General features: G+C 40.2%; 1 protein-coding gene and 1 non-coding gene across 3 annotated transcripts in view; one reads left to right on the plus strand and one right to left on the minus strand.

Annotated features, from left to right (window-relative positions):
* MGAT4A (alpha-1,3-mannosyl-glycoprotein 4-beta-N-acetylglucosaminyltransferase A) overlaps positions 1-26,744 on the minus strand; it is a 73,195-nt gene extending 46,451 nt beyond the window's left edge. Inside the window, exons 1-3 of one of the 2 annotated variants that reach the window (XM_050332255.1) lie at positions 26,619-26,744; positions 22,672-22,758; positions 22,448-22,591 (exon numbers count right to left, since the gene is read on the minus strand). In XM_050332255.1, the coding sequence (XP_050188212.1) occupies positions 22,448-22,541 (94 nt within the window). In that variant the 5' untranslated portion in view covers positions 22,542-22,591; positions 22,672-22,758; positions 26,619-26,744. Of the gene's footprint in view, positions 1-22,447; positions 22,759-25,954; positions 25,973-26,618 lie in introns of those variants that run through there. The other variant, XM_050332254.1, reaches the window with a different exon arrangement.
* TRNAD-AUC (transfer RNA aspartic acid (anticodon AUC)) lies at positions 11,853-11,925 on the plus strand. The gene has a single exon. It is a non-coding gene; the product is annotated as a tRNA-Asp (tRNA).
* Positions 26,745-27,176: the final 432 nt, after the last annotated feature.

Here is a 27,176-nt window from a genome sequence, read left to right on the forward strand (position 1 = left end):
AAGATTCTAAGTCCGCTATCCTATGAGTATTTTTCCAGTTATTTACGCAAAATGAAGTAAAAAATTCTGCCTTGAAAGCACTTATGTTTCCTAAGACACATCTCTAATACTAGCAGACCCAGTACTTTTCATGTTTTTGGAGATTAATGTGTAATTTGGCCTTTTGGTACTTGTTTTATAATACAACTGCCTGAACTATTAAAGAAAAATTAAAATTTCTGACAGTTATATCTTTAGTATGCTTTCAGAACTTCAAAGGTCAACTGCTCAGATACTTATCACTTACAAACAAACAAAAACCCCACAACAGTAGCAACATCAAATTTTATGTCAAACCAAAAGGCATTTGCAAAGGAGAAAATACTTCTTAGGCTCTTACAGTACCACCACCAGTGGTCACCACCTGTCCCAGACTTCAGAAAAGCATCCCTTAAGGCATCAGGATTTTATAAATACTCTGATTTTCCAGAGTTCCTGACTCCTAAGGACTTGGGAATGAGCCTACAAATTTCAGAACCTATTTTTACTTAGACTTTGACTTAGCTCAAGTTTGGTATTTGCTTCCCCCATCCCCCTCCAAAATATGAAATATTTTGAAAGCTAAGTCATTTCATTAAAAAAAGAAAAATTATGAGGACAACGTGTTACTTTATTACACTTTTTTTTTTTTGCAAGTGATTGTAGAAGCCTCTCCAGAAATTCAAGGCAGTCTTTCTGAAATTTGTGTATGTATGATGAAAGGCCAAAGTTCAATTAGAGTTAAAACGGTCCAGTGCCGTATCTGACAACAAGAAGGACTTTGCTGAGTATATAAACAGGAAAAGGAGGTCTAAAGAAAACATTGGATCAATCCTTTTTTGTTATGGTGACCTGACTAATAGGGATGAAGACAAAGAAGAGACATTCAAGCCTGTTTTTAGCCTCCATCTCCTTCCTGAGATCCAGTGACAGTACACGTGGCAATGGCTCAGAGATGTGCCAGGGCAGGTTCAGACTGGACATTAGGAAGCATTTCTTTACTGAGAGGGTGGTCAAACCCTGCAATAGGCTTTCTGGAGAGCCTTTCTAGAGTATTTAGGAGGCATCTGACAATGCCCTTAATAATATGCTTCAGGTTTTGGTCAGGAAGTGGTCAGGCAGTTGGGCTAAATGATTGTTGGTAAGTCCCTTTCAACTGAGATATTCTATTCTATGACAAACTGACTTGTAAGCATTGTACATACAAAAAACAGTCAATAGAGCAGCTGATATTTTCAAAATACATTTGGCCATTTAGGGTTTTATTGTTAAGATGTTTCTCTAAAACCTAAAGAAATTGATTTCTTGTCAAGAAGTACAAAAACACTTTTTTTCATTGCTGTCACAGTAAAAAGAAATACACTGGGTCTAAAACCACAGAGGAAACAGAGATCAGTGGTCACCATGATCAAAAAAGGTTCTGCTCCTACAATATTATGAATTACTTTTCTTGTGCTGAAATCTAGAGTAATTTAAGAAAGCAGAGGAAGGAATTCAGATAGTAGGTTATTTGCCCTACACAGCTGATGGAAGAATTCCAAACACATCTATTCTCTGACAAACAAAACATCCCTCGAACAGCAGCTGTAGCCAGTATCACACATTTGGCAGCCGACAGTTTCAGCATACAGGTATATTTTTATTTAAGAACAATATACTATTTTACATTGAGATGAGAAGGTGATGTTTCTCCACACTTTGGTCTGGAAGGCAAAAAGATCAAATAAAAATAACTAGCCCTCATACTTCAAACAAAAATATCTTGTTAAGAAATTACTTGAGAACTGAAGGCACTAATTCTTCATAAATTTCCCTTAAACTCTAGTTGGTTCAACAAAACTCCAGGAGCTAAAACCTAAATATTTTAGCTGGCCTGATGTTGCTCACTTCTTGGAAAGTTAACACTATGTCAACTCAATCAGTACTTTATCAACTTTTTCCCCTTGTTGCAAGATGTTCTTCTAAATTAGATATGCAGAAACCTAGAATGTAGACAAGTTCACTGGAAAGTTGATGCACTATCCTGAAAAGTAAAAATTCAAATCAAACTATGGAGGTTTACAGGTATTTGACCACAGATGAAATCTCAGCTCTCAGCCTAGTCTTCCTTCTTTGGGTTATTTGTGGTTCTCCTACTAAATAACAGTTAAAAAAAAAGTCATTCCAAAAAGACACCATTCACCTAAGTTATAAACTCAGTCCACTCTCCTCTTAGCCACAGATAATCTTGACTACATAATTTGATTTTTTTTTTTCTCCAAAGTTAGACAACTCACAAGCAAAGTTTTAAACCAAATGGCTTACTTCCTAAGCTCTGTGTGGAGCTTCTTAGCATACATCTAATTTCTTAGTTCAGGCTTTTGTACTTCTTGTCTAATCTGTTTTGGAATTCAACCCATGTTTTTAACAGCAAAGAGCTTTCACTTGGGATAAAAAAGGGCATCAAAGTAAAGGAAAAAGAAAATATGCTGTAGTTTGAATTTAGAAAAGTATTTTGCAGGTTATCTCAGCTCAACTGAAATAAAAATAGAAGACTGAATTGCAGGTACATTACTGGCAGTGGTAGAACACTTGCTGTATTCTAATTCCAAGTGAAACATCCATTGAACAACAAAACAGAAAAAAATACCCTGGAAATACAACCAAATGATTCTAAGGCTATTCAGTTTCAGTGTCAATGAAAATCATCCACACCTTAGTTTATCGTTCGTGTTACACTTTTAGCAAAAGGAAAATTGTTCAAGCCTCAAGCCTGTCAGTGTTTAAGAGGCATTTGGACAATGACCATATGAACATACTTTAGTATTTGGTCAGCCCTGAAGTTGTCAGGCAGCTGGACGACATAACTGTTGCAGTTCCCTTCAAACTGAAACAGCCCTTTCTTTCCTAACATGAAAACTACATGAAGAAACTACCTTGAGTGCACTTCTAAATTGAGTGGAGTGCAGACATTTACAGAATCACCAAACTTCTCTGTTACATTGCACCAGGGAAAGGAGGAACAGATACCACATAATCAGAGATGTATTCTGACCCTATAGAGATGTCTCTCTCAAGAAATGAGCTAAACAGCAGACATATAAAAAGGGATAAAAACCATATAAAAAGGGAAGCTGGCATTCCTGGCAACCTCTGCAAAATTTCTGACTCCATGTAGCCTGCAACAGCCACACTATGAAACTCTGTGAATCCAGTAAAAACCCTGCCACTCACTGCATGAAAAAAAACCAACCTCTCTCTGCTGTATAAAATACACACCCATTTAGGTTTATTTTGAGGTGGAGGGGTGTTGCAGAAAAAGATTGCATAAAGACCGTTAGAAGCTCCAAGAATGTTTCAGTGACTCTTAGTATTGCTATCCTTCCTCAGGGAAAGCCTTTTACTGTCTGCTAAAAGCAGCACCACCTACAACACAAAAAACAGTATGAAAGCTTTGCAAGCTGTTATTTATCTTATCAATCAAGCAGGTTCACAAATACATTAAATCACGGGCTATTTTCACAACTGGAAATTGAACATATTGAACTAAGGTGGCTGTATTCACATAAATAAATAAATAAATAAATAGGCAAGCTATAATTTACTCAAGAGCTCTATGTTAGAATGGCTGGTTGTCTCCAAAGGCAGATGCATCAGACAAGAAGATCACAAAAAGCTTTATGACCTTCCCATATCAAGAGCAGGCAGTGGAGCTTTTCTTCAAAGCACAAATCAGCGAAATACCCAAAGTGATGGATCTGCCACAAGACAAAAAGGTAACCAGACACAGACTTGGCACTCATAAAAGACAGCAAGACAAGCAGAGGGCTTAGCTTTACTGATTGTCGGCCTGATTTATATTTCCCGCTCCTACCCAACTGAAACATTGAAACCTCACCCCCTTGTTTCATCAAATAGCAACAGCAAGGATTGACTGCATCTGACACACAGACAAAAGTCTTTAACTGGCAACTAAGCATTGCACACAAATATTCTATGAGTAAAAGACATAGAGAAGGAACAGATACTTGATGCAACAAGACATTTCCTCTATCTAAGACGGGAATATTTACATCATTATTCAAATCAACAGCATCTGACTGGCAACAGTTTTAAATTCACCAACGTAAAATTAAGTTTTATGGTCCCCCTCAATGACAACCCTTTCAGTTTTCATCAGTTGAAGGTTCCATAGCAAATGTCTCATTTTTCTGTATACTCTATTGAAGAGTTATTAAAATGCCATTAAATAAATGTCTGAATCTGTGAGACTACACTGTGTTAATTCAGGTCTTTCTGTGATTAGTCATGCCACAACTCATTTGCTCCCATTATAAAAACCCTACAGTAGTTACCACCATGCCATGGATCAGAGACACTAACAAGCCTTATGTATTAATTCATTACACTTGCATCAAGGATGTTGATAAAAAACAGAGGTCTTCATGGACAGAGTGGATTTTATATAGAGTCAGTGGATACAGAAAGAGGAGGTTACTCTTCAGCGAATTAGGGATTTGACAGCATGCTGACCAATTCAATCTGGCACAGCTTTTACAGGAACATTTCTTTGTTTGAACTACATAAGGTAAAAAAATTAGTTCTGCACTTCCCGTAAAATCCGTTCAATGCTTTATGTGATCCATGAAGTTGTGGTTTCAAGGACACCAGTATCGAGTAAGTCATGATAATACTTGCACTTCAATCCCAAAGATGTACTCAAGATGTATTTTTTAGACCATGTTTGGTCCATAATATCCAAGTACCTTCCGAGCTATCACATTTGTAGTATCACCTGATCAAATAGTCACCTTCACAAACAGATATCCTTTTAAATGAAAATCCTGCTACACTAATATGTGATAGACTAAATTATTTCCAATGCTACCCAAAAAAAAAAAAAAAAAAAGGCTCTATTCCTCCAGCAAATAAATAGAAATTCTTACTACACAAGCACTTGAATAATTCTCAACTTTGCCTCATAACTGACACTTTTTTTGACCAAGGCTAGGTTTGCTGTTTTGCATGGGTTTTGCAAAATGAACTGTAAATACAAGTACCTAATAATGTGATACAAAATTCTGCTCCTACTGCACTGTACAATCATCCAGCATCCACGTAAAGATGCACAGACAATACAGTGGCATTTACTAACAAAACGTAAGCACTGCTCCCATCGCTCTTTGGAAGTGATTCCAGAGGTCAGAAGATATTCAGAAGGCACAAATCAAGCACTGCATTCTCAAATGTCCAGCTGAGAAGAGGCAAGCAGAGGAATTGTCAAACCAATCACATAGGCATAGACAAAAAGCTTATGTCCACACAAGAGAGAGATTAAAGATGTTCCAGAATCCTCCTGTGAAATTTAGACTTACAAATACAGCAAAATACTGTACCAAGCTGAGATAGTTATCCTGTGTCAAAACCTGTATGCAGGCACAAACCATATTTATAACCAGAAATTTTGAACAGTGAAGAGTAAAGAAGGTGTTAACAAAATTTGTTCCCAAAAATCAAATCTCAACTGTGCTTACAAGTCAGATTCTGATTTTGTCTCAAAACCGGCCAAAAGCTGATATATGGTGTCCTTGAAATGTTACAATATATTACCACGGATGACTACTCAACATAAGCTTATTAGCTCCCCCAGTCTTAAAGTGAAATTAAAACCTTTTATAAACAAGTTATGGTGAGTTACAAAATCTGAAGCAGAGAAGCAATCAACCATGCAAATACAGAATAAAGCAGTACACTGTAAATGCTAACAACAGACATGCTATAAATAAAAGCTCTTAAGAAAACTGCTCAAGGTCAAATTTTATCAGTCTTCTTTGAACACTTGATCCTGTGGGCCTTTTTAGTTACAGAGTTTGTAGCTATGCCTATTCATAAAGCTATTTTATTATTTTGAGGGCATTAGAGAATATGCAATTGTTTTAAAAGTATAATACTCTGTAAAATTAAAGACAGAAATTAAGGTAGATGATTCACACACACAAAAATACATCCTACTAATCATAACAAAACATTTTCTGCATCAGAAAACAAACAAAATCAAGATGCAAGCGGACAAGTCATTCTTTTACCCCTAATCTTGTTACTCAAACTAAAGGATCATCTCAGCAATTCAATATTTCAATCTACCAAAACAATCCAGTAGAGCTACTGTTTATTGCCCTTGTTTTCCACATAGTAATGTACTTATTAGGACCAGAAGTATTTTAGAGTCCTTACTCAAGTAGCTCTGTGAAGAACAGCTGCTTTTTTGAGTGAAGGTTTTGCAGGATTTCCTAACTGTTTTTAAAAAATAACTCAATTTTGATTACTTAGTTTCTCATTGCAACTTTTTCACATTTTATGCTTCAAGGATCTCTATAAGCAAAATAATGCGTTTTTTTTCTCTCCACCTCTAATGCACTAGCACAAGTCTGAAGTGCTCGCTTTGAAACTTTCAGGGCATGATCCAATCCAGTCTAGATACTTTTGTTTAAACATTCCTTTCCAGCAGGACCTGAAGTTGTTTTCTCTAAAATTTTTTAAGCAACCTGAATATGATCCTTTGTAATATCAACTGGTAAAACCTTTCTATTTTGAACTGTAAATGTCAGGATTAATTTACGTGTAAATATTCTCTTGAAAAGGCAGAACTCCCCTCCTTCTCAGAGATTTCACATATACAAAGAAAGCAGAAAAATGGGAGTACAAAGCAGATCAGACTCTGAAATCCACGTCCCACCCCCCCCACTTTTCCTATCTTTAACATAAATACACTAAAAATTATGCAGCTTATCAATCAAAACAGAAGTATGAAGTGATACATCAGGTAGATTGGTTTAGTTTTTTTTTTTTCTAAAAAGCCACAGAATAAAACATTTTTCTAGAGGAAAAACAATCCAAAGCAGTCGAAGAGTCAAAGAAGCAAAACTAGAATAGTGACAATTGATGACTGATTTATACTTTAGGGGTATTTTTATAGCTAGACAGACCAACAAGGAGCAATCTAAATGTTTCCAGATGCAATTACACACCTTTGCATCTAGATACAAATTTTCCAGTACAGAAAGGTCACCACTTAGAAAATTTCCTACATTGTTATAAACCCCATTATCATACCACTCTCACATCTCCAGTGCTGAGGGCTGACATGGTGTCTGAATGTTCCTTTGGATAAAAGGAATAAAAAAGAATAATATATCAGAAAATCCAGACACCCACGACTAAGGAGGTCAAGTCAACAGAAGCATATGGTGTTCTGTCTGTGCACTGGCTTCAGACAATAAGGATAATTAAACACATGATTTGTTTGAGAAGAGTTATTGGCAGCACTTGAGCTGAAGGTCCCCCTTTGAAACAAAGAACAGCAAGCTATAGTGATGGGGAAAACAAACAAAAAAGAGAGATCTCACATTTGTAAACTGTTTGCCCTAATCTGGCTGTTAACTTGACTAGAATTCACACTTCTTTGCCCAGTAAACAACACTGCCCAGGACTCTATGGATGAATATAAACCTCAGGGCTTTTGAGGTTCCAGCTATTCGATTTTTATTTTATTCCCAGTGCTAAGCAGCACTGTCACCTCTGTTGGCATTTCTTCTTTAAAGGGAACGTGATATAAAAAGGTCACTGAAATCATATTCTAAATTAGTCCCACAATAAGCAATCAGCATTTAACACATCTCTAGCCCTGAACAGAGACACTAAGGAATAAATAAAAGCTTCATAGATTCTATTTCCAAAAAGCAAAGCAGTACAACAAAAATTACCGCAACTTCTGTTGTAGACATTCATTGTACAAAGAGTGCAGTTTAAGAAATTGATAAAAGAAAAGCTCAGCTAAGTATACAAAGCACTGAATTTATTGTTAATCTGGGTATTAACACTTTACAGTGAAAAAAGATTACCTTGAAATAACTGTTACTAAAACCTCCCACTTGGACATTTCTTACACAACTTGCACAAGGACTTGAAGTGTTCAACAGCATAAAAGAAATCAGAAAACCTTCAACATCACAGTATTACCTCAAAAACAGGAACACAGTTTACAGGGACAGCTTTTACAAAGATCATTATGTCACATTTGATTTTTTTTCAAACTCACTGCCACTTAAAAAGCAAGGCTGTAATTCTACACTGCTCAAGCAAGCACAAAGCTCCAGTTTAAGCAAACATTACAATCATAGCACTAAAACACACTTTTAAGATACAGGACAGGTCAGTATCTAGCCGGTGTTCTTGGCAACACCAAAAGACTAAAGCACGTTGGCTAAAAGAAAGCATTTCCACTGCACTGTTTAACACATTAAAATAAAACAATCCACTCTACATTTCTGCAGAAACGTGTCTATTAAACATACATTTTGTATCCATTTATGTTTGCTTCCATTATTTAGTTTATATGTGTATATATATATACACACTTTATTGCTATCAATAAACAAGAATATCCTCTAAAAACCACATAATAGCTAATTACACTAATTTCTGACAAGACAAATCAAAGAAGCCATAACCACTTATGCTGATCCTAGCAATACGTGGCTTTATAATCAGCATCTCTGCATGGCATCATAATTTCAACTTTAAAATAATAACAAAATCTAATCTTGGTAAAATGCAGTTCTTTCACATCTGTTAAAAGAAAACAAGAAACAACCCCTTCACCTGAAATACTTACAGATTTGCTGACAATGTAAACAAATGCAACTACCCTTTAGGTAATTCAACCCCTTACAGTCAGTTTGACTACAAGTCATCTGTGACATCTCGTGTTTCTCCTCAGATATCAGTCAATACTTTCAGATCCTTTCTACAAACAAGCACATACACCTATATTAAGATATCAAAATATTCATACTATCCAGTGGTTTCAAATATCTGGGGTTTCTTTTGTGGTGGGTTTGTTGGGGTTTTTTTAATGAAAAATATTTCTGTGCATACCACCTTTTTATAACCTACTGAACTTCTAATTCCATTTGCTAACACATGAATTCTATTACTCTGCTGTAACAGAATTCATGACAGTGGGGTCTTCGATCCTCCTTGTTACTGACTTGCTAAGTTAAAACTGGAAAAGGATTTCAAGGAGAAAACAAGTTTCCATAAAATTACCAATTTGGTAATCGTTCAAGCTACCCCTAATCCTGTCACTCACATCTTGCAAATAGCCGGAGTTGTGCAAAACATTTGACACTGTCCTGCACAACATTCTTATCTCCAAACTGCAGAGACGTGGAATTGACAGATGGACCGCTCTGTGGATAAGGAATTGACTAAATGGCTGCACTCAAGAGTTGCAGCAAACAGCTCGATGTTTAAGTGGAGACCAGTGACAAATGGTGTTCCTCAGGGGTCGGTACTGGGACCAGCAACTTTTTAACATCTTTGTCGGTGACGTGGTCAGTGAAATGAGTGCACTCTGAGCAAGTCTGCCAATGACACCAGGCTGTGTGGTGTGGTCAACACGCTGGAGGGAAGCGATGCCACCCAGAGGGACCTGGAAAGGTTTGAGAGGTGGGCCTGGGTGAACCTCATGAAGTTCAACAAGGCCAAGTGCAAGGTCCTGCACCAGGGTCGGGGCAACCCCAAGCACAAGTAGAGGTTGGGTGGATTGAGAGTAGCCCTGGGGAAAAGGGCTTGCAAGTGTTGGTTGACAAGAAGCTCAACATAACCCAGCAGTGCAGACTTGCAGTCCCCAAAGCCAACTGTGTCCTGGGCTGCATCAAAAGCAGTGCGACCAGCAGGTCAAGGAAGGTGATTCTCTTCCTCTCCTCTCAGGAGCCCCCACCTGGAATGTTGCATCCAGCTGTGGGGCCAAAGTATAAGTAGCACATGGACATGTTGGAGCAAGTCCAGAGGAGGCCACAAAGATGATCACAGGGCTGGAGACCTCTCCTACGAAGACAGGTTGAGAGAGCTGGGATTGTTCAGCCTGGAAGGGAAACCTTATAGCACATTGCAGTAACTAAAGGAGGCTGAGAAGAGAGCTGAGGAGGGAGTTCCTACAAGTGCACACAGGGACAGGGTAAGGGGGAATGGCTTTAAACTGAGAAAAGGTGGGTTTAGATTAGATATAAGTTAGAAATTCTTTACTGTGAGGGTGGTAAGGCACTGGAACAGGTTGCTTGGAGAAACCGTGGATGCCCCATCCTGGGAAATGTTCAAGGCCAGGTTGGATGGCGTCTTGAGCAACCTGGTCTAGTGGAAGGTGTTCCCTGTCCACAGCAGGGGGTTGGAACTAGATGGTCTTTAAGGTCCCTTCCAACCCAAACCATTTTGTGATTCTATGATTAACTGAACCTGCATTCTACACTTTTTATCTTCTACTTATCTGATGCCTCCATATCAGCTATAGTTATAGCTGTTACACAGTTATAGCTGTATTTTAAAACAAAGGAGATAAAATTTTAGTCAAAGGTTACACTCATATTGTTCTTATACTCATGACATACAACACATAAGAAAATTGAAATGACTCACTAATCTGAAATCAACTAACTTTTTTTTTTCCCTTTTCCAGCTCTTGTTGCACCAGTCAACAAAACACATTGCTAACAATGTGTTAGCATTGCTAACAAAACACAAGGTAAGTTATACAGCTGCAACCAAAGCCAGCCAGTGCCTCCCATAGTGATTAGTGTTAAAAAAAAGATCAAAGGGGGAGAACCAGACAATTTGACATGTCTGTCATATCCAAATGCTGGAACAAATAATAAACTAACAGACCAGAATTTCAATTATGGCAAAAGAACTCACAAACAAGACAAGAACTGTCCAGAAACAGTAACAAACATGTTTTCATGAGGTTAGATGAGACAATATTAGCTTCTAGTTAGACTTGACTAAGGCCATTGGAATGTGTCACAAGGTATAAGAAGGTAAAATTTTAAATATTTTTGGTAACAAGAACAGTGTCTACAAAATACTCAGTGCAGAAAATCAATACTTTCATTTAAATTTCCTGAATGACTGTGTTAATTACATATTTTAAATTATTTTTCCATTACACTACTCTTCATCAATATTATTGAACATTAGGCTGTGATGCTACAACAACACTGAGAAACATAGTTCCTCCTGTATTTCAAATGGGTTAAGGTTTCTGAATAGAATTATAACTTTCATCTGTAGCAAGGAAGCAAAGAGTTTGTAGAAGAACCAGCACAGAAGAAGAGATGCAAGAGGCATCATCTTAATAAAGACAAACTGAAATAAAGTATACTTTGATTTTCCTTTAGAGGAAGGACTTTGGGTTTTGCTAAAGGTAAAGTTTTGTTAAAAAAAAAAAAAATTTGCATTATCAAAATTGAATCCATTTTTAATTTTGAAAGATGCAAATCAATACAACCAGAGAAGTTTTTAGTAAGTGTCCTGTTACTTTCATACCATTATTGCAGTATACAAATCAATTTGCTATAAAGATTTATTTTGAGAATGAAGTGTAGAGTCAACTGCATCAACCACCAACTCTACAGTTCCACCAAAATACCACAAATGGCAACAGCCACTTTAATATAACAACCAGTCTTCTTCATTTAATTTCCACTTGAAAAATGCATCTATAATGTTTCAATAAAAACACAGTAAAGCAGCCATGAATGCCTTTTTCCTTCTATGGCAGATATAACAATCACAGCAATATGGACAAACAGTAACATGCACAACAGGTACAGATAAAAGCAAACAGCTGAAGCACAGATTCTTGCAAGGCCCAGAGGCCTATTCTCCACTAATTTTAAAAGGGACCAAGTACAAAAATACACCCACAAGCAAAATTACAAGCAGTTTGTCCTACACTCTGAAGGAGGATAAAACCAGCAGTATCACGAACATAAAACCAGCAGTATCACGAACAGGCAGCCCCTGGTGGTCTAGTGGTAAAGACGCCGCGCTATCACCGCGGAGACCCGGGTTCGATTCCCGGTCAGGGCCACTCCCGGGCAGGTGGGGCTCGTTAGCCCTTAAAGGCAACCCACCTACGTCCTAAGGACCTCGCTGCCACCGTCCAAGCTCGCTTGGCCCCAGCAGATGAACCTTAGGATTAAAGGGTGGGCTCAGTTCCGCGCACACTGTGTCTCACCTAAAAAATCCAATGCGCAGGCTGGAAGGTGGAAAGACCTTCCCCGGATCTTCGCTCGCGAAGACTGGCCATTATTATATATATCACAAACAATCCAAAACTAAGATATACAACTTACGTGTAAATGTGTGTTTGAGTTTTAAATAAACCAGCTCTCTCACCTGGCACTCTGGTATCCTTGTGTGCCTAGTGAGAGCCAAAACTGTGGGGTGGGAAGGGTACACCCAAACATAGATACAACAGCCACACAAGTTTCACGCATTTGATTTCCTCCAGCTGTTTCCACCCCTCCCCACTTACAGAAGCTTCTATCCCAGTCACCTCAGCTCTTCCCCAAGACTCTAGCCCACACTCTAGGACCCTCTGTTCCACTGTCCCAGCCAGTAAAACCAGCATTCACAGCCCTTGGGACACACAGCTCTTTGTGCTGTTCTCTGTGTACGTCTTCCCATACACACAGATCTTCCATGCATTAACAGCATCTGCCTTTAACCTCCCACGAAAGGCAGCAGAGTTCTGCACCCACTTACCCAGCGGGAAGGTGAGCACTGGCTGCACAGCTGGCAAACCCCAACCCTGCTGCTGAGCGCCAGACTCTCTTTCATGGGACCAAGCAGAGGCCCTATCCTGATCCTAACAGTCTGTTTCCTCCAAACTCAGAGGAATACAATGGTAATTTGTATTCCACAAATTGCAAGCGCTAATAAAGGTTAATTTGTATTCCACGGTACGTTTGAACAAAGCCTGAAAGACAGACTAAAAACGTATTATGAAGGAGAGATGGAAGGAGAGTAAAGAGCTGCACGTTTTAAAGCAAAAGAAGCTGCAGTGACCTTTGAACTTTGAAAGAAGTTAACCACAGCCATCCTACATTCATTATCCAAGCCATTGGTTTATCATTATGACTGCCCAGGGAAGCAACTTAAAGACATTGCTACTGAATATATGAACATATTGTAAATATCCACGCATCATATTTTTTCCCTGCCTAAGAAAAAATTCTCAACTTCACCCAATTCAAATCTTGGATCACTGCAATCTACACATTGCTAAAATACCAAAAAGTCCAATTCAACTCATCTCTGGATCCCCAAAAATACAAGAGAAAGAGAGAAGTCTTCCATTCGGTTCCAAATCCAAAACTTCCATCAAACTAAGTTAAATACAGTAAAGTTTAAAGCAACATACAACAAATACAGGGTAAAGTATTAGTCTCTTTTTCAGTGTCTTTGTATAATATAAAACTGCATGTTTATTGTGTCCAACTGCCTTCTCAATAAAGCAGGGTGGAGGAGGAGAACAAGGGGAAATGAGCCCTGACCTAAAAAGGTTACCTCTACCTACGAGAAAAGAGTTATTCTACCATCACATGTCTACACATATGAATTTCAGAAAGGTCTCCCCTATTTCTGCCTAGAGGCTCTCTGATTGAGAGAGTGCAAACAGCCTCTGTGCAAAGCAAAAATATTTAACCTCGACGCTTCCACACAAACAACACACACACCTCTTCACATCCTCCAGAATGCAACTTACAGCACTCATGCCAACCAATTGTTCAGTAACTGAGTGACTGAACCCTCTCAGACATACCAAAAGCACGTGGACTATTGTACAATCTCTCAGCAACTACTTATCACAAATACACACCTACAGAAAATTTCCCAAAGGTGTCATTTACACATAAGCAATCTGTGCATACACAATTGGAATTTCTGGCAATGTGGTAACTTGGTCAACAACAGGATGCCTGTGCAGCAGCATCCACCCATCCGGGGTTGCAGGCTCTGCATCTGGAGGATTTCTGCCCAGGCAAGATTTCCATGAAGAAAAAGAAATCATGTCCAGAAAAAAAAAGAGGTGTGCGTATCCCAAACCTTCTCCAAGAATCATCACATTATTATGCTCACATACCCTTGAACGTTCAGGGCCCTGATTTTGAGGGTTAAGACGCTGAATATTCCCCATATAAGTAAGTTGTGCATAAGAGCACAATGTGGCAAGGAAACAAAGTACACAGGAAAGAAGAACACAGCAGCACACAGAAAAAGCAACCAGTTCTGACAACCTGAAAGCTTCCAAACTCTTTAACGTGATTTGTTTCTACTACAGAATTGACAGTAAGTCAGTGAGTTTCTGTACGTACAAATTAAGATGCTCTTACTTCAAACTATTCCTATCCTTCCACTCTGAAACAAATATACACATACAAGCCAGAAAATACAGCAAGAAAAGCCAGCTTCCTAAACTAAACAGAGATTAGTAATGGTTGATCCACAGCCAAATGCTTAACATTTTCATACATTAGAAGAAAATTCATCTAGCAAAAGACAACTGGTAAGAACAGTGCTACAACCTCACAATTTAACAACACAAATAAAGTGCTGAAACTTTTAGAAATTTTTCTTAGCTTGGGCACAAAATTCAAGTCATTGTAGAAGTCTGGTTATTGTTTCCACACATTAGTGGGTTGAGGTTGCTGATGCTCCTTGTTTCTTTGTGCCTTGCTGTGCCTTGACAACTGTGTTGAACAAGCTCTGTTTCTGAGAACATATTCTTTCTAACTTGTCCTCCTTGCAAGAAACTCAGGATCAAAGCTTCATCATGCTCACATACTGCTGCAAATTAACAACAACCTTGTAAGTCAAATGTAATCCCATCACATTTGTTTTATTCAAATCTCTCACAGTACCTCTACAGTTTGTCTCTAGGGGATGTACAACTAAGTATGAGAGCTGTTTATTGGCACAAGTACTTCACTAGTAATTTGTAATGGAAAGAAAATATTTAGTTCAGCCCATCTCCGAACTATCTGAGGAAACTTAAAATGTTCATGGCATTGACGTGCAAGACCATGATGTACCTGCAGGCTACAACAGCAACATTTGCACTTGACAAGCATAGGAAACTTTTAAATTGTTTTTGAGCATTACACAGAAAAATTACATACTGTCACAAGCAGAAATAGGGTTTCTGTTGTTTACAGTCAGATAGATGGGTGGCACATCTGTGGGAAGCATCCGCAGGAATAGACAGAAAGCTGCATGAAAGCCAAGAAGACAACCAGAAAAGCAGTTGGAAGTACAGCTCTAAAATACTGTAGAGTAATTGCTTTTTAGGTACAGACTACCTGGAATAAAGCCTTGCACTGTGAGCAAGGAAACTGCTTTCTCTTCACTTTCTGCCATGTTCAGGAAAATAAAACATGGTGCGTTATAAACAGAACTAAATTACAGACTTACCAATGCCTCATCTTAAAAAGAAGCAACTTATAGGACTCTAATCCTAAAAATTGTATCAATAATGAAAAAGGCCTTTTTGTTATTCAGGCAGCAAATAAAGTCATAATTACACAGCAGGAATAAGGTTACAGAATAAGATACTACTCTAAACTGTGTGAGTGAAGAAAAATAAAAGAAAAAAATACAAAATCATACTAGAAAATAAAAATAAGTCTCTTTTTGAGATTTTTCTGACATGGTATGTCCATGGTTCCTAGCTATAGAATTGACTGTTTATTGTCAATAATAATAAGAGATTAACAATAAACAGATAAGGGATTCTGATAAAATACAAGCAAGTATTTTATGTATTTTAAGGGATTAAATTTTATTATAATAGAGGGCAACTCTCACAGATCTTATGCAAACATCAATATTATTAAGCAATGAAGTACACTGCCATGTTGCTCGTGGCACTAGAAGAGATAAAGCCTGGTAAAGGTCAAGAATAACTACATCAATTCAGGTTAGAAGGAACTTTCAGGGGTCATGCAGTCCAACCCTCCTCTCAAAGCTTATTTCAGCATGCTCGCTAGTTCAAAGTCAGAGTATTTTTGCCAGTCGTAGGTCTTTCCTAGCTAAAACTTGTATTGGAAGTGTTATATTGATTTTTAAAGACAAACGTAACTCACTCTTTTTGTGCTAGCCTCAACCTCTGGTATCAGTGTCTTTTACTTGTCAATGCCAGTTGAACCTATTTTTGAAAATGCCTCCACGGAAATTATTCACCACTGCCCCCTCCCCAATAATCTACTCCAGTATGTAACTATAGTTGCCATTACAAAAATTGTTTCCACTGCCTAACCTTGTTCTCCCTTTCAATTTTAGTCCCTTATATTCTGTTACTGGTCACAAACAATAGATGATGTCCGTTTTCTTCTTTCCTTTGGCGAGACCTTCTTGGCAAGAATTTTTAGAATATTTCAGAATTATCTCGCTCTCTCTCTTCTCACACCTTTCTTTTAAGATAAGGAATGTCAGGACACTGACCCTTCCCATACAGGGTAGGGTTTCTGGATCTTTGATCACTTGTTCCTTCTTTGAACCCCATCTAATGAATCTATTTTCTATGCAGTGCACCATCCAGAAGCAGACACAGTACAAAGCAGAGCAGAAAGAAGACTTCCTGTGCCTTTCTGGAGCCGTAGACTTTGTATTTGTTTTCCTACACCCCTTTTTGTTCAAATTCTTCTGTTTTCTGCAATAACGGGATGAGTACACTTAGCATGGGATTTACAGTAAACTTTCACTCGTAAGTACCATGCTAACATCAGATTTCTTCCCCAATCTTTATGTAAACATTTGATTTCCTTCTTCTTTACTGCGCCCCATGTTTTGCCTGCAGCATTTTCCCCTACCTTCAACCCTCCATTCACCCCCCTTCCTGACAAGGTTCCAATTTGCCTAATTTATTTTAAACTTGAATCTCTTTGTCTACCTTTGCTGCTCCTCCCATCATGGTGCTGTTTGAAATCCAGTAGGAACTATCGCCCTCTCACCACCCAGATTCACAAAGGAAAATATCGACCACCACCAAAAATACAACAGATTACTGCAAAGCCCCTCTTGCTCACTATTAAAATGTGACCAATTGTAACTGCTCTAGGAAGAGTTACTGGCTTACAACCCATTGTACATTTGTAGAATACATCTCTTATAGAAGGATATGAGCAGCTGCGTCAGATGCAAGTGTCTTCCCTGGCCTGGCTAAATTAATCGCATGATAGTCCCTGGATGTGAGCAGCAATCAGGATTTTGGAGGAATCATGCAAGCATAGAAGATGCAGTATGAAGAAGTATTAGGAGAAGCCACACTAAGCAAAAGCACAGCCTTTCCCCAACTCTAACAACTGGGTCATAAATCAGAGCAGCACCTCAAGATGTTGGCTGAGCCAGATGACATTAAATGCTCTGATAGCAACCAAGTTTTATAATTCCATAAACTGTTTGGCTAACCTGGATAGCAGGTTACAAAAAAAAAAAAAAAAAAAAAAAAAAAGGCAAGGAAAAAGGCATTGCCGCAAAAGCCCCTTTGGTAGCAATTCTTTTCACTGCAGCTCTCCAAAGTACCACAGGAGTTCTGGTGCAACAGGCATAAGACAGACACAAAGACACTTCAGACCTAAACACCACCCGCCTGAGCAGCAGGATATATACCTCTTCTGCTTGATTCAACTGGGACGGGTTGTCCAAACCTACATTCCAGGTTTAATGAAATTCAATTCCTATTTTTAATATCTATAAGTTATAGGCCAAACTGTTGTTGAAAAGAAGTTCGAAGTGTATTTTAGATAAAGACCAGAGTAACATTCATGTGTTGGTGTTAAAAAGAAAAAGAGAACTCTTCTTTCCTTTAATTTCAAGCTCCTGTAAGATCTGCAACAGACCTTCCAAAGAAAATTAACATTTCCCTTCTATTTAACAGAAATGAAAGAGACCCCTCTTCTCCAAAATGGCATAAATTGTTATAACACTTTCTACTTTTGAATACCAGCCCATCCCTGCCCTTCCTCTGCCTTCACTCTTCCCAGTTTGTAATCCATTGAACTTTTTTGGTTGGTTTGTCTTAACTCACATCAGTGGGAAATCAGCACATAACTCTGAAAATCAGAACATGCAGCCAGAAGGCTGTAGCAGCATTCACTCAAATAACAGCTTCTCTAGGGATCAAAGTATAAACTAAGGTGGGTTATGGTTGCAAAATACTAACATGTATCTCTCAGATTTCTCACCTTTTTTTAAAAGGGAATATTGCATAACCACTGCCAAGGCAGAAAAAACAGAGAGAGAAAGATGCAGGGGGGGGAGGGAGAGGAACAGGGAGAGAGATTCCATCCTCCTTATCTTGTTTGCTCTATGGTTCTTTCTATAGGACTCTTCTTCCTCTGGGAATAAATAATTTTGGTTTTTACCCCAAAATTTTCCACCACTGGTCTCTGAGGCTTTCTGTCAGGTTCTCTCAGGTTTTCTTATCATTGTTGCTAAGTTTAGATGTTTTTGAACACTTACGATTATTGTGGCTGAGAAACAACGTGGTAATTCTAATTTTATGAAAACAGCCAGAGGAGAGAGAAGACAACAATTTTATTATAAATTCCAGGCTATTTTCTCTCCAAATGAGAGAACATATCACGCTTAAAAAAAAAACAGTAGCTCCAACCTTCATTACTTTAGTATGAGTGAATATTTAGCAAACTAGGAAGCTAGCTAAATATCTCAAAAGTTCTCTCAGAGGTCTTCACATGTGAATTTATATCAGCATACCAAAATAAGCCATCCTCATACAGTGAGAAAATTCTACAGTTATGACAACACCCTTGGATGAACTGAAAACCAGAAGCTTTTCCAGTTAATTCTTCATCGTTAAAGAAGAATGATGAAATACACTACTGGTTTCAGAGTGCTACAAAAATGAAATAGTCCAGCCAATCCTGAAGGGCTAAATTGCATCAGATTTTCACAATACATATTCCACACCTGTTCTCATACTTTAAGTAGCCAAATGCCTTCTAAAAGTAAGACACTGCCAAAAACTGTCTTTGGCCAAGAACAAAACCTGCATACTTTAAATGAAAAAATACTTGAATTCCACATCCTACTGCGCTTGCCCTAATTCAGCAAAGTTATTTACTTTCCTTCCCAATTTCCACACTGACAGGCATTAGGAAGTTTGTTGACGTAAGAAGAGGAGGTTCTTGAGCATTATGGAGCATAGTGCTCTTCCCAGAACATTACATACTCAGACCAATAGTCACGTTAAAAAGCTTCAAGACTACACTCTACATATGGCACACAACAGCTTTGATGTGATTTTTGTAACTAGTGTAATAGGTATCCACCACTTGATCTGTAATGGTTAGATCTTCTTAAGAGCAGTGCCTTTAGTATAAAATACACCCCACTTTCCCAGAGCTGACAAAGGAGGTGGTGAACACCCGTGACCCTGAACAGGTCAGCAGTACCAGAAAGCACCATTCAGTCAAAAGAGATGGTATTAAGCGTAAGGTTATTCCTTGCATAAGAGCTCAGTCTTAGGAGGAATTCAAGGACATCTTACACTGAACTGTGAATGTGAAGTGACTGCAGATCCTTTAAAAGTGGTCCTTCTGTGCACCACAGCAATCAGCATTTTGTAATTTTGATTTCCAACATCTACTTAACTTATGCTAATCACAGCACACTTTTAACTCTAGAAAGAGGCCTTACAACTGTTGTTCAAGAATCCCCCAGGAGAGGTCTTTCCCATATGTGTTCAGGGCTTGTACTGCTTCCTTACAACTCCAATGCTACCAATACACTGCATGAGGTCCAGAAAGTGACAAAGATCTTGAGCTAATTTTGAAGACTCATTCAAAGGACCACAGATATTTCAGTCAATCCTCTTCAAACACAGTTCCCTTTAAAAGTAAAACATATAATTAGCCATCGTGTCTGCCTTGTGAAATGTTATTTACATAATCAGACCACAGGGTAAGCTAAAGCCATGCTGTTTCCAGCGATGGCACTTCAGACAGAGTATTTCTGTCAGCTCCTGGCAACTTTTCAGCATATCCTTGAAGTTTGTAAAGTATTGTTCTGCAGAGACAAATTTTTGCACTTTAAAGCAGTACCAAAGTCTGTCTCACTTTGAAGTGTCTAAATCCTATTCTGTATAGACTAAAACTAGGTATATTTACTAGGGGAAGATATGATCTACAAAAATATCATATAATCCCAGTCTTGATTGGTATTCTACAAATGATTCTGCGTGTTAGGTGATAATTATCTGAGATCTTAGTTTCTAAATTAAAATTAATCACTTGAAGACTGGAGTGGGGTTGTTAGAAGCACTATGCTTCTGCTTTAAAAACCAAAATTTGTTTCAGTTATCACTGAGCAATTTGAGGGGGGTTGCTTTTTCTTTCAAAAAGTGTAAATAGTATTTTCTTTCCTACTGGAGATTTACTTTGCTATCCAAAGATTTAAACATACAGGAATCTAAATGCAATCTAAATGTAACGAATAATAAAATATGATAATCAAAGGATGTGACACCTCACAGCCCTTCTGTGAATGGGAACAGCAAGCACTGTTTTCTTCAAACTGAGCCACTCAAAAAATTTGTAATGAAAACGTTGTCAATTAATTAAAATATATCCCACAAGGCTTACTAAATAAATATAAAATTACATCAAGCTGGACAAAAAACCTTAGCAAATATTTATCATCAGTTTCTGAATCTTTTCCATTGGTGTGATGATTGAAAATGTGGTACTAAATTAACTCAAATCTGTTTTGATTTTGGACAACCTGTGCAAAATTTAAAAAACAATGTTCTATGTATAAACTTCTCTTGAAGCAACACCTTAAGCACAAGTGATTTAGACTTTAGTTTTGTAACTTTGATTTATGATTAATTAACACATTACTGATAACGCGTTACACTGATTTTTATTTAACAAATTACCATCTTAATGCTCAACAGTAAGATCTGAAGAAGATAAATGCAGACATTTTATACCAACACTAAGGAAGCATTGATCCTGAGCATGCAGATGGGGGAAAAAAAGTATAAAAAAGAGTAGTCTGACTAACAAAAGCCTCAAATAGTAGATTTTTTTGTTAATTTCTTTTAACAGAGACTTTTCCTTGTGTTACGCTTTGACAAAAGAGACCAAGGCATGTAAATCATGTATCAGGTAAGAAAGAAAAAGAAAAAAAAAACATAACAAAGAGTTTCATAGATATTTATCTTTGCTACACTGAAAGCAAAATTCTTATGAGGTTCTTCAGCAAGAAATTAATAAAAATGTAGCTACTGAATTTGTTATTAGTCAAAATGAAGAAAATACTACTCACAGTGCTATTCAGATACCCTTTTCTTGTCTGTCTTTGGCACGTCTACACTTCTGTTGTCCAATTAAAATATCTATATATTACCACAACCTTGAGAAGCTGACATTTTTTCCTGCTGCTTGCATTCAGGAGGGTAGCCTACCAACCAACTGCTACGGCACAATCACACCACAAGGCATCTGCTCCTCCCACAAGTGCCCAATGGGAAAAAAAATGTTCAATATGACACAGAACTCATCTGCTTCTTTTACACTTAAACAAGGGTTATAAGTTGGCTATGCTACAACAGACAGTATTCATGGAAAGTCTCAGCTTCCTCTTACTGGACCTGAGGCTCAACTGAAGATAATATTCTCAGCAGAATAATAAGAACAAACAATCACTGAAGACAAAATTAGTTTTAAAATTACTTGATCTTTGAAGAACATAGTTTAGTATTCTGCAAGAGATCAGATGTTTATAAAATAAAAGAACAATCCTTTCTTCTTCTAGAAAATACTGCTGAACAAGTTTATTTGCTTTACTGAAGGACAAAACCAAATTACCCTACTTTCAGTAAACAGTCCCAACCCTCAGAAAAAATGAATTTTTCAGGGTTCACACGGAGTGCAGTAAGATCAAAGATATATAAAAAGGTGAAAGTCTACTGCACACAACATTTAGTTAATTATTTTATAAAATTGTTTATGTCATTATAATAGATGCATTTCCCATTACCTGGTCAATTTGCTCATATTACTTCATTTCTTAAATGATACTCTGACAAAAAGTATTTTAAATTTCATTCAAAGACAGCAAGAAAAGTCTTTCAACGGTGTTGACTGGCAGTTTGCCATTGCCATCACTAAATCATCAGGGAAGACAAAGCAGCACCAAAAATAACATTCTCTAGTCGGGTCCATTGGCCATATGTTACATGGGTAAATAAATAAATAAACCACGAATCAAAAACAAACATATGGTTTTCCAACAACCATACACCAGGAAAAAAAACTAAACCACAACTATTCAGTCTTGACCAACCCATTCCTCAAACAGCAGCATCTGGTTTTTTTTCAGGTTCATTTTTTTTTCTTTTCAAATCAGGATCACTCCAAGTTTATTTTCCTGAACCGACTAGCAGGTGTTTATTCCTCACCAAGGCAGCACCTTCTGCAGCAGAGCCAGTCAACAAGCAATTTACAGACTGCTGTCATACAGCAGCAGCACACAGCCATGCAGCCCTGTGAAGGTTAATTTGGTTTTGGAGCTTTTTACTTACCTTTCCCATTTTGCCATGCAGTATACCAGGACAAACTGAGGAAAGTAGTGATGAAAACTAACACGGTGGCCACAGTTCCATTTCGGAGCCTCATCTCATTTCAGCATCACACTTGTTTATGTTCTATTAGTGATGAGGACCTATCTGTTGGGCGGCAATGAAGTCAGCTGAAGTCCACCAGGAGCAGCTGGACAATAGCGACACAAAATGTAGCTCTCACATACCAGAGGTATCATAAATCAATCCATTCCAAACTGTTGTATGGTTTCTTATAGTTCTCATCAATCAAACTTCTCTTTATTCTTCTAGTCCTGTTCAAAGGAAACGAAACTTAAGAGATTATGCAAAAAAAAAATATTTCCAAGAGTCCCTCAAGAATGGAAATACACTACACGTTCATTGCTGTGTCTTACGTGCACCTCACTCTCACTGACTCAGTCTCAGCTCAGAGAACAGAACTTGTTAGAGGAACGTGTCCCTTTTCTAAGACAGTTTGTGTCTGGAGAAGCTGTATTTCCACATAAATTCAATCATTAAAGGACAAGCATACATATCACCAACATTATAATTTTACTATAAACTCAAGCAAGGTCACGTGTCACCCAGCAGGTAATGAACTGACACAAGAACTGCTTTCAGGAAGCAGCAACTCAAGGCTCCACACTTAAGTCCTTACTTGAACAAAACCCCTCTGAAATCAGTGTAACTGCCTCGTGTAACCGCAGGAGCAGAACCACTCCCAGCAAACTGAGAGGCCAGATTTACAAACCCACATCACTCATCTTTCTCTGCTCAGTGCAAGACCATTTGATCCATCCATACCCTTTTTTTTCCTATCTCAGTTGCAGCTAATGCACAGACTACAGTCACACATACAGTGACTGCTCAATCTATACCAGCTGGCAACAACCCAAAAGCCCCATAAAAAGCAATATGACCATATCCCTCCTCTATTTCCACCACACAGACACAAGGATAAAACATAAGTTACCTATAGGTCAGTTTTATCCCTGAGGACGGCTCCATATCCCGGGACTAGAAAATCCTCCACTGGTCAAACACAGTCAACATCTAATCATCCTGTCCTAACTAAGCAAGACAAAGAATATAGGGCAATAAATTACCCAACTCAAAAAAAAAAAAAAGGAAGGGGAGAGATTTGTTTCCAAAGCACTAAATCATCTCTTACAATAGTTCAAACATTAGCAGTCAATGTTCTTCCAAGGCACTGCCAGTTTTTTTCCCCACTATAAACTATATCTGATACAAGTATGTTACTCAGCAATAAATAACTTAGTCTGAATTTTCCTTGGAAGCAATCTCTGTCATTTTCTTGCCTTGCTGCATTTAGAAAAGAGTCAAATCTGAACTACTCTTCCCAAGCTTGTATCAGCACACATTACCTTTACCAAAGAGCTTGCAAAACAAGACGTAGCCAACAGGCATGATTAAAAAAAAGAACAGAACAGAACAACAAAGTGGCAGAACTACCCGCTCTTGTGTTCAAATCTTGGTCACAACATCCACGTTGCACAACTTGTTTACCTTCTGGACCACAATTACCTCACCTATAATGTTATCAGCATAATTTCTTCTGAGAAACTTTATGCACAGATAGGTTTGTGGCTTTAAACATTAACTCTGAAAGCGTATAGTACCTGTGAGGAAAGGAACAAATGCAAGTACATGGGAAGCAGACACGGTGGATGGTAAAACTCAGTAAAAAATAAAATAATAAGCAGGAGTAGAAAGAGCTCTGAAAGGCCTTAGGATAACAGAAGCTTGAATTCAACTCAGTGAGAGATAAAGACAACTGAGATGCCTATAGAAAGCTAACACAGTGAGCATGGCATAAGAGGAAGTATCATCAGTACCAGCACTTTGAAAAGGAGATGGACATAATAAAAGCCAGAAGGGTAGGCAATAGTAATCCAATGAGAAGGTTAAAGTCTGGATAAACTTTAATAGCGAGGAGAGGCAAGGATCCCAAATCCAAGGTTTTTATGAAGGACTTTCTACAGGAATTTAGGAAGTTCAGGTGATTCCCAGACTACCAGAATAAGCAACTAGGATATCCACAAGATCAGTGGCACCAACAATTTAACTCTAAAGTGTCTCTGAAGCAAGGATGCCTAAACTGTAATCTACTTTTCCCATTATTTTAGCATCAGTCCGATGTCTCTGGAGCAGCTCAGGTGTGCACAAAGGACCAGGCTGCAAGTTAGATGGATTATCCCAGTGGGGGCAACTGACAGCTGGTCCAAAATGCAAACAGGAGAGGACAAGCAGGCAAGCAGAAATATCATCTGATAATGCAAGGAAAGCCAACCGTATGCCTTGCCAAAAATGTGAGCATCATTTTTACATTTGCTGCAACAAAATCAAGATGTTGCGATCAGGGCCTCTCACTGTGCTACTGGAATCCACAAAAAATACAGTCAGAAAAAATTCAGAAAAGCCAAAAGTAAAAAGAACAGTAGCAACATGATTCAAACTGGCAGTCAACATGCACAAAATCATGTCAAATCAATAATTATTATCATGGGGTTGAGTTGGTTGGTTCTGCTTTCATCCTTCTCTTTGGGTGCTGTAACCACTCCTCTTAGCACAGGCACCAGCAGCAGCTCAGCAGTGCTTAGATGGTTATTCAAGCATTTCACTATATCAAACTGCATACATCAAGGCCATGCATGAACCAGACATGTCCCAGCTTTTAAAAATGCATATAGCTAAGCCAGCAGAAACACATGTGCAGATGCACATAGATGATTTAACTCCCAGGTGATCACTTTAGGTTTGTTCAATAATTTACAACACAATCTAAACAAATTTAACTGAGGGGTAATCTAGTCTGAGATGAGGGTATGATAGGGCATAACTAGACAGATGAAGCCTATGAAATTTGCCAGAACCGTTATAACCTGAACCTTTCCCACTGCAGACCGAAGGGAATGACCCGGCTGGATGCTGAAGGCCATGGGTGCTGAAGGTACTGGCACCTCTCGGATGCTGAGCAGCACCCTACTGAATCACGTCTTAAATAAACGAGCAAGTTTCTGTACGCATCCAGACACTCCCAAACCGCAAACCATAAAAACTGATGCACTTCAATGCGCCTGCAAAGGCTCTTCACACAGCCGCTGAAGGGCTGGATGGTGCGGGATCACAGCATGAAGAGTGCCAGACTAGGAGAGGATGAGCCAGATCCATCCCATCCTGCCGGGAGGGCGCGAAAGCACCTACCACGGCAGCAGCGTTGCATCGAAAAGGTTACTCTGGCAAGTAAGGAGAGCGGCACTCGAGTAAAACACAGCAAGAAGGAAAAGGTGGAGGGGATTTGCTAAACGGGGGCTTTCCCACCTTATTCGCACTGACACGCTCCAGCACACCCCGCGGCGCAGCCAGGCGCCGCCACCCGCCACCCCGCAGCCCCAAAACCGGGAAGGGGGATCGGCTGCCTCCCTGGAAACCGTCCCGAGTTGGTCTGGACCTCCCCCGGTGTCTCACCGCCCCGGTCGTGTCCATCTCGTCCGGGAAGCGAAAAATCAGAGGGGTGGAGATGGGCACCGGGCGCCGGCAGCTCTGCCGGGCGGCAGAGGGCGAGAGAGACGGGGACGGAGGGGAGGGAGGGACGGAGAGCGCCGGTCCGGGGAGCTGCGCGGCGCCCGGGGCATCGCGGCCGGGCTGCGGGGGGAAGGAAGAGGCACAGGAAACTGCAAACTCCGCCGAACGCCCTCGGGATCCCGACGAGCGGGGCGGAGGAGGAGGAAGGGTGGAAAGAGGGGGCTCCCTCGGGCGCCCCAGCCGGAGAGGGAGGGGGCGCAGCGCCGCCCTGCCCCAGACCCCCGCGGGCACCCTCGGGCAGAGGGCGAAGGAAAGCGGCGGCAGCAAGTCCCGAGGAGGAGCGGCCGGCGCTGCCCGCACCGCCACGCAGGTGCACGGGAGCGCAGAGGGGTGCGGGCGGGCAGATGGCGGAGCAGGACGGCCCCCAGCCTCCCGCCTGCGACACCGCAGAGACCCGCGGCGAGGGGAAGCGCCTCCGCCGCACTCCCGCTCCGGAGGATGCGGAGAGACGCCCGTCCCCGGACCCCGCGGAGCCCAGCCCGCGCTCCGCGGGGGCGCGGGGCGCGCAGGCGGAGCGGGGCGCGTTGACCGCCGCTGCCGAGCTCACCTGTGCGCGGCGCTCCGGCGCGGCGGACCTGCGGTCGGCGGGGGCTGTGCGGGCTCTGCCGGGGCTCTCGCTGCCTTCCCCGCCCGCCCCCCGCGTCAGCGGCGCGCCCGGACCCGGCGACCGCCCCCCGCCCCGGGCGCCATGGAGCGCGCCCGGCCCGCCCCGCCCACCCGCCGGCACCGCGGGCGGCCAATGGGCGCCGCCGCGGATGGCGCCGCTCATTGGCTGGGCGGCCCGTCGCTCTCCTCGGCCGCGGCTATAAATGGCGCTGTCTCGCAAGCCCTCCTCAGCAGCTGCGGCGGGAGCGGGGGTGGGAGTGTACGCCAGGTGCGGCGCTTCCCGCAGCGTGTCCCCTTTTTAGGTTGTGCTTTTAGGGGTGTATGGTTTCGGGAGAGCTTGGTGGCGCCAGCACTTGGGCGCTCGTTACCCTGCGGTCTGCTGCAGGAGGTGCATCCTGAACTTGTCTCTCCTGAGGGCCGAGCCCCTGGCCTGCTGTGTGAGGGTTTCTCCGTCTGCCCCTCAGTGCCGCACAAATCACATGTATCGGTGCCCAGTATG

This window comes from Myiozetetes cayanensis, unplaced genomic scaffold (assembly GCF_022539395.1).
Source record: "Myiozetetes cayanensis isolate MyiCay16 unplaced genomic scaffold, myiCay2020 scf5-8, whole genome shotgun sequence".
NCBI classification, from domain to species: Eukaryota; Metazoa; Chordata; class Aves; order Passeriformes; family Tyrannidae; genus Myiozetetes; species Myiozetetes cayanensis.